The sequence below is a fragment of the Protobothrops mucrosquamatus genome, unplaced genomic scaffold (genome assembly GCF_001527695.2).
Source record: "Protobothrops mucrosquamatus isolate PMUCROS unplaced genomic scaffold, P.Mucros_1.0 scaffold_207, whole genome shotgun sequence".
Classification (NCBI taxonomy): Eukaryota; Metazoa; Chordata; class Lepidosauria; order Squamata; family Viperidae; genus Protobothrops; species Protobothrops mucrosquamatus.
Window position 1 is genome coordinate 306,722 of NW_015386283.1, and position 10,642 is coordinate 317,363.

At 35.3% G+C, this 10,642-nt stretch overlaps 2 protein-coding genes across 2 annotated transcripts in view; one reads left to right on the forward strand and one right to left on the reverse strand.

Annotated features, from left to right (window-relative positions):
* Positions 1-1,526: 1,526 nt before the first annotated feature.
* PIGP (phosphatidylinositol glycan anchor biosynthesis class P) lies at positions 1,527-8,386 on the reverse strand. Its single transcript, XM_015826192.1, has 5 exons — positions 8,220-8,386; positions 6,538-6,627; positions 4,868-4,940; positions 3,231-3,349; positions 1,527-2,434 (listed from the first exon to the last, which is right to left on the reverse strand). The coding sequence occupies exons 1-5, from the start codon at positions 8,287-8,289 to the stop codon at positions 2,316-2,318; spliced, it is 471 nt and encodes a 156-aa protein (XP_015681678.1). The 5' UTR covers positions 8,290-8,386; the 3' UTR covers positions 1,527-2,315.
* A 112-nt stretch (positions 8,387-8,498) lies between these two features.
* The window catches only part of TTC3 (tetratricopeptide repeat domain 3), a gene marked incomplete in the record, with an annotated part of 69,752 nt that continues 67,608 nt past the window's right edge, over positions 8,499-10,642 (forward strand). The window contains 3 exon segments of the mRNA XM_015826204.1: positions 8,499-8,605; positions 9,020-9,147; positions 10,278-10,362. Coding sequence (XP_015681690.1) covers positions 9,122-9,147; positions 10,278-10,362 — 111 coding nt within the window.

Consider the following 10,642-nt stretch of genomic DNA (forward strand, 5'->3'; position numbering starts at 1 on the left):
AGGAAGAGGTAATATAATAAGCACTCTGACAATCTCACTTTGTTTCACATTGTTTAGGGACCAAATTGCTAGTCCCAATTATAGTAGCTAAATGAGGACTACTTGTGACCTGAATTATATCTTTTTAACCTTACATCAAATTTGTCCCCCTATTCTACCTTGGTCAGACTCCATTTGGAATGCTGTGATATGATTTAGGTATCACAGAATGAACAATGACAAATTGGAAAAAAATTAGAAGATGGTTACCAAAATGGTGAAAAATCTAGACACTAAGGCCAATGAAGAATGGTTAAAAGATCTGGGAATACAGTATTGGAATATAGTATTAGCCTACAGAAAATACAAAGGGAAAAATGATAGCACTCTTCAAAGAGTATATATCATAAACAGAAAAATAATCTTAAAAGAGTGATCACACAGAATATCCCCCAGACAGACATATTTTTATTGCCCTAATAGAAATGAGTTAAAAGTACAACAAAGGAGGGTCAAGCAAAACATCAGAATGAGGTTTGTGATTGATCTGTTTTTGCAGTCATTGTTGGGTAGGGTATCATAATTCCAGTTTTTTCCTCTTGTCTCTTTTATGTTCCCTTAGGTGTTAAGCTTGCAATTCTATAACCACTTACAAGGAATAGAATTTATCTGTGTAGAGCCACCCAGAATTGTAAAAAGAATTTAGTTTTAGCTGTCTATTATTTATATACCAATACAGAAAGCTAAATTGAAATAATCAGTGTTCCAAGCTTTTTTGCTGAAAGTATATACAGTAGTGCAAAAATTGTGGAAACCTTTTGGGGAAAGTGTACATTTGAGGTTTGATGGCTAATAACATCACTTTTGTTTGGAGTAGTACCATAAAATTATATATCAATGGAAAGATACTTTAATCAAGAATGTAATGCAACATCGTTTGTTCAATTATCTGTACTGTATTCTATGAAAGGTTATAGCGAAATAACCAGAAAAAGGAAGCACAACTTGCTTAGGTTGATATCAGGTAGCTTTCCTTCGTCTGATTGTAGCCAAGGAGCATGAGTGTTTAGAGAGCCAATCAGGTGTCATCTTGTTTTGGCAATGAGCCAATCAGATCACAGTAGGATTCAGTAATTGATGCCATGTATTGAAGCTGAGAGGAGAACATTTGTCAGTGTGTTATGTGATCGCTATCAAGTTGGTTGATTTTTTTTGTGTGTTCTTTCATTTAGTGAGCTTGTAAATCGTACTAAAATTAAAGTAATGGTACAAAGAGTTGACTGGTCGCTCAGAAAGCAATGTAAAATAGTATTATTAAGTGAACAAGGCTACTACAGTTATAAAGAAATTAGAAGAAAAATTGGTGGAAACTTAACCAAAGGTGGCATTTCTATTGTACACTTTTCCCAAAACGTTTCCACAATTTTGGCCACTTCTGTATACCAATTCACTGTGGTATATTACAATTTCTTGTGACATCTCCAAAATTTATTTTAACCATGATTTAAGAATAAAACTGGAAATAAATGTATTGAAACAGCGAGTAATGAAAATGTCTTTAATTGTTAACTAGCATGCATATAAATATTATGACTTGTTATGAAACAATTACATTCAGGACTGAAGTCTGCATTTCAATTGTAATTATTTACAGAATTACTTTCACATTGGAATACATTCAGTATCTATAACCTTAAAAATCTGAACTCTGTTTACTTTAGCTGCCAATTTTTCTATGCACCTGGAAGCAAAATCACATCTAAATGACTAACTCTTCCATTATGCACATCTAAGCTGCTTTATAATAAACATGATATTAATTTTAGATGGTGCACCTTGTTAAAAGAAACATACCCATCACATTTGGTAGTTTTATGTATTAGCTCTTGGAACATACCTCACTAGTCTACAAATAGAACACTACTGAGAAGTGGCTAAATTCACTGTCATGTAAATATACTATATTGACATAGAGAGGAATACATAGCAGGATTTTTTAATAGAACTTCACAAAGGAAACTACTTTCCTCAAATAATTTAGAACACAGTATCAGACACAGGAGAGAACAAATGAAAAACTGTATCTGAACAAATGAAAAAATGTATAAGAAAAAAAGCAACTTGGACTAAGGATGAATGAATCAAAGTTGTGGAAATATAATGCCCCAAGAGAATCTACCTAATCCTTAAAATGCTGTTTAACTATTACAGTCTTATTTTAGGGCTAATTTATGTAAACTGTCTGAAGTCAAGTGTTTTGGCACCCTATTGTCAATATTTCTATATTGTGTTTCATAAGAGCAAATTTTAAATACTTTCTGACACGAGCCTCTGTATTAATCCTCTTTGCTATTAAGAAAAAACATTTTATTTACTTCATGAATAGGAATATCTCTTAATGCAGGAATTGCTTCTTCTTGTGTTATTTTCTGCTTTTGATTTTTTGCATAGTGATCTGTAAAAGATTTTTAAAAATCACAAATACATTTTTGTTTGATGAGATGAAATGTAGTGTGAACGCAAGAACTTATTTATTGCAGAAATATGTTAGAGACTGTCTCTGATACCAACCATTCGCAGTTGCAGTGGTGATGAAAAAGTAAATTTGTGACCAATGCCTGCATTTATAACAGGGGTCTTCAAACTTGGCTCTTTTATGACTTGTGGATTTCAACTCCCAGAATTCCTCAGCCAGCATGCTGGCTGAGGAATTCTGGGAGTTGAAGTCCACAAGTCATAAAAGAGCCAAGTTTGAAGACCCCTGATTTATAACCTTCACAGTGTCTCCCCCTCAGTCACGTGTTTGCCAATACAGTCAGTACACTATCACTTTGGAAACTTTATTCTAAAAAGCCAATTGATCATCCATCCATCCATTCTGCATCTCACTTTTATTATTTTTACAAATACACTAAGACAGCAAACCTATTTAAAACATCTTTATCCTCTTATTTTCTCCACAACAACAACCTTGTGAGGTGAATTTAGCGGAGAGAGATTGACTGACCCAAAGTCACCCAGCTGGCTTTTATAGCTAAGGTGGGATTTAAATTCATGGTCCCTTGCTTTCTAACCTGTTGCCTTAACCACTAGATCAAACTAGCTGTGGGTTCTAAAACATAATGATGCAAATAATACAACATAAAAGCAGAAAACCCATATACTTGAGAGATTAGTATGCTCATCTCATAATAAACTGTTAGAGTACATTACAAACTCTTCTAGGTATATTTTGTAGTTCTTGTGCTTACCTGTTATAGTATCTGTAGAATTCAGTGGAGCTGTACTGATCATGTTAATACCAAAGAGGAGTACATAGCCTATTCCCACAGCAACTAAAAGATATACAGGCAATGCAGTAGCCCAGAATCTAAGAAGTAGAAACAATACTTGAAATAGTGATTCATACATACGAGAAAATGCAATAAAACTATCAATATATCATAGCATAGAAGAAAAAGAAGAGAATTGGTAACATCATAATGTTGGGAATGGAGCGGTTTGTTTGGAAAGAAAGTCTAAAATCCTAGGGATCTTTAATTCAAAATTCTGAGAATGTAGAAAGATTAGTTAGAACTGTATAAGTAGTACACTTTGAATGGACAGAGATTCTTTCTTTCCACCAAAGGATTGCAAAAGAGCCCCTAAACACAACGTTATAGGTTATGTATCTTTGGTTTGTTACATATAAATGATAAAGAATAAAATGTAAATCATATTACGATCTCTAGAACTGGAATATTTCAGATAAAATTTAAGGGGAAATCTTACTGTGATCTGCCCCTACAATCAGGGATGCCAGTCCTGATAGAAGAAAATATATCTTGAACAGTGGGGGTCCCTGGTGCTCCATGTGCATGGTTATTACCTAGTCATGTAATAAAACATCTGCAAGTGAACAACCAAGCTCAGAGAGCACTAAGGACTCCACTCCAATCTTGTTTTAAATACCAACACCATGTTCCATAGACAATGGCATTTATTTGTGACCATATCCTACTTTTTTATAGCATAGACAACAGTCTGGTTTTTGTTATCTGTCTCCTTTTCAAGGTCACAGTCCTGACTATTTGGTTTTTAGTTTCATAACTTTACTCATACTTAAAAGCCACATTCAACATCATATATGTTCTTAAATCTAACTATAACAATCTCCAGTGCCTGGTGTACAGCGTATTGTCTTGGTTTATATTTTAACAAGAAAAAAAACAAATAATTAACAGTCAATAATGATTAAATTTTATAATTCCATAATTAATATATTAATTAATGATACATTTCTTTGATCTTTCCCTTCTCCCATTTGTATTTCCCTTCTTCAACCTTAGCCAAAATATAATTCTTAATATTTTCAATATATAAATGATTAGATATAGACATTTTTTATATTTATTCAAATAATAATAATCCCCCTCTCCGGGACAACTTCGGACCCATCTAGGGTCCCCCAAACAGGAAGAAACTAGCTGTGGGGAGCGGAGGTCCGCTCTCGCGTGGCCATTTTATAATGTTTCACAGTTGTTAAATGAATCATTGCAGTTGTTAAGTTATTAACACGGTTGTTAAGTGAATCTGCCTTTCCTGTTGACTTTGCTTATCAGAAGGTCACAAAAGATGATCACATCACCCCAGGACACTGCAACCATCATAAATATGAATCTGTTGCCAAGTGTCTGAGTTTTGATCACATGACCAGAGGATGGTGCAATGTTGTAAGTGTAAAAAACAGTCATAAGTCACTTTTTTCAGTGCCATTGTAACTTCGGTCATTAAACAAACTGTTATAAGTCAAGGATTACCTGTATTGTTAAAATATACATAGTATTTGCAAAATCATTCAGTAGATTCAGTATGAAAACCTTTAATGAAAGTGTTATTAAGAACTTACTTTTGAGGCCAGTATGTTAAGCCCAACGAGAACAGCCAGGATTCAGGTATGTAGGCCCACACAATATACAGAACTACATACATCCACATAGATACAGCACACAGACAAAAAGCAAAAAAATTAAGTACAATAGTGAATTATATTATTTCCACAAAGAAAGCAAGCATATAATGGAAGAATCATTTTAATAATCATATTATATCCATAATTGGTTGGAGGGAGGTAAATTAACAATTTCTCAGTAGTATTTTTAACAGCCATAATAAAAGATGATTTAGTTTTATCTTTGATCTAGGAAGTTAGCATTTCTGGCTCATTGGTGGATATTTTGTATGGATATGCATTAGAAAATAGCTGAACATATTCATAGCTTACAATTGTATGAAGATAAATAATATGTATGTATGCATCCAATTTCACAAAAAGAATTCAGTCTAACTTTCAACCAGATAAAAGCTGAGTCAGTTTTGAAGTCAGCTTCTGTTCATTTAGGTATACATCAAAACATGCAGTTCGACCAGGGATGTCTAAATTTTTGCCTAGAACTGTATATGAGGAAAGTGTGTAATTTTATCACTTCAGGGCTTTCTGATTTAAAAGATTGTTGCTACTCTCTTTCTAGTATCTTGCTTCTGGTGGGGGCACAGGATACATGAAAAAGTTTTAAAATGGTAGTGGTGAATTTTGATGCCAATATTAATGTTAGTATTATTGTTAAAAGATATAGTTCTTTAATTTCTCTGAAAATTGTGAATACTTGGTCCTCCCACCCCCAAGCCTCAGCAAGGTTAAGAACTCCCTCCACCTGCCTATCTCCTTCCCCTGTCTCTGCCCTTCTGGCTGCCTGCCTACCCACTGCACCATTACTGTATTGCCAGGACCTTCTTTCATGCTGCCTTTTCTTGGGCCAGTGCAGCCAAGACTTTAGCCAGAATTTCTCTTATGTCATGCTCAGGGCCTCCATTCATGACCCGCCCAGAGCCTTCTTTCATGAAACACGCCTGGCATGTGATAAAAGACCCTGTGTGGGGTGAGAGAGAAGCGTCAGCTGTATTGATGTGAAACAAGGTCTTAGCTAGTACAGTAGTGCCACATGGTGAAATGGATGCAGCTGCATGTAGGCAGATGCCCAAAAGATCATTGTCAAGGCAAGTGTGCCAAGTGGGCCCAAATGTTGTTCATGTGATCACAAGGGAGCTACAATGACTGAAATTTCAAAGACTGGGTATAAGTCCCTTCATTCAGTGCTGTGGTAACTGAACACTGAACAGTGGCTGAATGAATATACATTAAAGCGTGGACTATCTGTAATCAAGGTCTTTTAAATAAACACAAATACATATATATAAGATACTCTATTTGCCATCTAACATGTCATTTGACCATTGAGATCTTGTCTATCTTTAATTAGAAGCAATTAATTCAACATAATTTACTCTCATGTGCAGCACCTTCAGTACTATGACTCTTATTTTCAGTATGGGTATCACATGCAACACTGCACTTTAACTCCCTGAAACTTTACAAAGCTTTCAATTGTAGCATAGGCAATGTTGAAAAGACAACAATGAAATGCAGCAGCCAACATACATATATTATCTTGTTTTGAGGTACATTGAGATATATTGTATCACAACATTCAAAGTATTGAATTTAAATGGATTACTTACTAAAAGCAAATTGAGAGCCCAAGTAAAGAACAAAACCATATATCGCTCTTTCAGGCAATGGGGCTGGTGAATTTTCAACCATGCTGATGCCTTTATTTATTTAAAAGAAAAGGAGAAAAGGGAAAACAATTTACATTAATGTAACTATGGTCATCAATAATTTCAATTTTCCAAGTACCTGAAAATAAAACTATGTGGCCAAAGAAATGAAATTATGGTATTCAAAAAATAAAACATGGATACTAATCCCCTTTTAATATTCTACTTAGGATATACACATTTCAAATTTCAAAGCATACTCCATCAGGCATTTGGGAATTAGCTTTATGTCTAACTACATTCAAGACAACTGGCTGTAAATTCAAGTAATTTATAATAGATAATCATAAGTAATTTACTGTTTTCAATATCCAATAGATCAGCCATCCCTAATATTTTTTTTCTGCCAGCTACAGTTTCAATCTCTCAATGACTACAAAACTATGTATTTTTTGAATTTTAAATAATGATCCAAATTCCAAGAGTTTTCTACAGCAAATAAGAGTCCACGCATGACACACTGCAATAAACTGCTCTTACTGAGGTGACTGGCCAGCAGAGAATGAATACAAAGTCCTTTCTATCTTTAATCTTAAATCATATCCAATAGCAAAAGAACTGTGAATGTGAGTGAAGAAGAGAAAATTGTTCCTATGCTTAAGATTCCAACTTTGTGCCAATTCTAAGTCCTAAAAATCTTTTTTTAAAAAAACAACAAATCCAGGTAGACAACCTCACAAGAGATTTGTTACAGTGTTAAACTCTTTCAACCCCCCCCCCAAGTTATATTTGACTCAAGCTATATAATGACTTCCTCACTGAGGAAGACCTTCTCTGCTTTAATAGCAATAGCACTTATATACAGATCCACAGTGCTTTACAGCTCATCTCTGAGTGGTTTACAAATGTCATCAACTATCTGGGTCCTCATTCCGACCTTGGAAGGATGGAAGGCTGAGTCCAAAAAACCTGCACGGCATCAAGTTGGAGAGATATGTCTAGGGAACTATGGCCAAATGATATTTATTTGCGTTTATTTACAAGAAATAAACCCTGTGGGGGAAGTCTCACTCTACCATTTTGAAATTTTTATTATCTGAAAAGCTTGAAAACATATGTATGGTTCTTCTGTGAACTTCAAAATTATTCTTATAGAGTAGCACACTTCCTTATATGTGATGTAGCAGAATTTAACATTCAATTCCTAGTTCAAAAGCATTAAATAACCAATTTGTCAAGCTTAGATTCTAAAAGCCATTTTGCAACTGTTCCCCTCCCTGCCAATAACACTGTTTCATGCCCCAAATGACAGCAATTGGAAACAATTCATACAGTTAGTGTTTTTCAGTTGAATTGCTCCAGTACGCTGTTAGTTAACTTCAGCCTTCTCCATTTTTCTACTGTTGTCTCCACTATCAATGCTACTATTGCAATAATCGTAATACAGGATAACTAATGATAACTGATAATAGCATGTGTTCAAAATTACTTTTTTCTTTATTAAAACATTTCCATATCGCCGGTATGTTTAACAACTAGAAGCCATTTATATAACAGAAAAAAAATAAAACTTAAAAAATAAAACGTATCATTGCATCATCATTAATATAATTATAAACGCAGCGTAGGTCCGCCGTCCATACCAAAACTGTTCCAGGAAGATATATGGAAGGGTTTGAACTGGATAAGTCCAATTAAGAAAACTTTTTGCATGTCATCCGATTATTTAAAAAAAAAATAGCAACAAATACAAGACGACAGACAGGTCTCGTGGTCCAAATACACCCCTCTATTAAAAAGGCCGCTTTTCTCTATGGCGGAAGATGCAAAGTACCGGAAATGATGTTCACAGTCCGGAAAGCGCAAAGGTTTACCATCCCATTTTGAAAGTAAAGGTCTGCTCTATGCAGCGAGTGGCCAATGAGGAGGCAGAGTAAGTCGGAAGCGTGTTGGATGGTGGTGACGTGGTGACGCGGTGATTGTTCCTTTCGGGGAAAGAAGCAAGGCGGCGTGGGGGGATAGAGCATCGGTGAGTCCCGTAAAGCTCGCCGGTCACCCCGGTGAGAGGAAAGCTCCGTGCATTGATGCGGTCGCGACTTTGATTAAACTTCGCGGTCCTTCAGCCTTCTCCGTGGCTGAGCTCCTGGGCCACGAGTCTCGTGGGGCTCCCTTGTCCCGTGTCCCGCCTTTAGGCAGCACATTAAAAAGTGCTTTCCTATGTACTTATTGATGTACGAATTCTGGCTCGGAATCGCTGTAGGCAGCCCGGCGTTTTCCTAACGCATTGGGCTGCAGTTATTGCCATAGTCCAATCTGCAGACTCTTGTACGGATGAATGCCATGATGCAGCTCATCTAAGGCGTGGGAAAGCTCCGCGTTTTTTTAAGGGCAGCCACTTTTGTTCTCTCCTCTGGGCATCATTCTCTGCTGATATTATCTCTAGCAACCGCAGAAGGCTTCCTCCTGGATTAGCTTCCAAGTGACTGCCTTTTTGGGCTCCCAGATTCCTCTCGATGACCCGAAAGTGTTCTGAGTGGCCCCAGTTATGATTCAAGGAATAAGAGAAATTCGGTAAGAGGAATCCAGCAAGGTTGTGTGTTAAGGACTAGTGCTTTTTAACTTGCTTATAGATGAAATCAACTTACAAGTAAGCAATGAACTGGCCAAGCTTAAGGATGGTACCAAAGTTTTCAGGATATTTTTTGGAACATGATTTTGAAAAACTCTGGAAATATCTTTGAAAGTTGACTAACCAGTCAACCAAAAGGCAAATGAAATTCAATTGAAAGTAAAAGCATCGAACTTACAGTGTCATTTCACAAATATATAGTATGTCTGCATTTGGAATACCGTGTATAGCTATTGTCACTGCAGTTAAAAAAGGATTCAAACTGCTTCCATATGAGAATGTGTGTAAGCCTGCAGTTTGGAAAAGTGTAATTGAAAGAAGATATAATTGAGCTGCATAATATACAAATCAAGGAAAAAGTCTAAGGGAATTTTTTTTCCTTCTTAGGGCATTAGGACTAGGAGTCATTCAATACTGGTTGGAAAATGATTTGGAAAAGATGGAAAGATGCAATTCTTTGTACAGATCATACTTACTTTGTTAAATTTATCACCACAAAATGCACCGATGGCTGTTGATTTGTATAACTTTTAAAAAAGGAATTGAATGTATTCGTAGAGAATAGATATTTTAAATGCTTGCAAATTCACTATTACTTTTAGGTTGAAAGAAGCAAGCTTCCAAATATCAATTGCAGAGAACAATTGATATTGGGAAAAGAGAATGTAATTGTTCCTTGCACCCAAGTACTACATAGCATCTTGCCAGTATGAGAAGCAAAACCGTGGAATAAAATGGTCCTTCTCCTGATCCAGCAAGATGGTTCTTCCCTTCATTTCCCTTCATAAAACTGACAATTTTTACAACTACCTAATGAATAGGATTTTTTGTATGTCATACACGGGTACAAGGAAAGTATAGATGTGGATAAATATCTGATCTTCTAGAATTAATGTAATAATTAAATTGTTTTAATTTTACCATTTATTACTGTGTAAGTTGTTAAAACAATGTTTTCAATTTTGTTTTGCAACAAATAGTTGTTTTTCTTTTAACAAAAATGCATTTAAACATGGGTAATCAGCATTTTTGTTAAATCAACTTTTCTAAATTATTTGTTTACATTTTTAAGGTCATGCACTATGGAAAATCCTACTTTTGAAGAGATCAGGTACATCTCACTTTATAGTCCTTACATCAGGCCATGTTGTGAATTGGTAAGTACTTAATGAAAAATAACATCTGTGTGCACATACTATCAGTTGAGATTTACATTGAGCATTTCAGTTAGATCTTTTACTTGAATCTCTGCACAGACATTCGGATACAAGTTTGGCATCGCAGGTGTGAATTGTAAAATCAGGAGTTTAAATATATTAATTTTGAACATTAGGCTATTGATAATGCTTTCTCAGCAAGAGGCAGCATATAACTGAACTTGTTTTGATCCAAACCTAAGCAAAGTTTATTAGGACTTAATTGGAAGACCAGTACTAG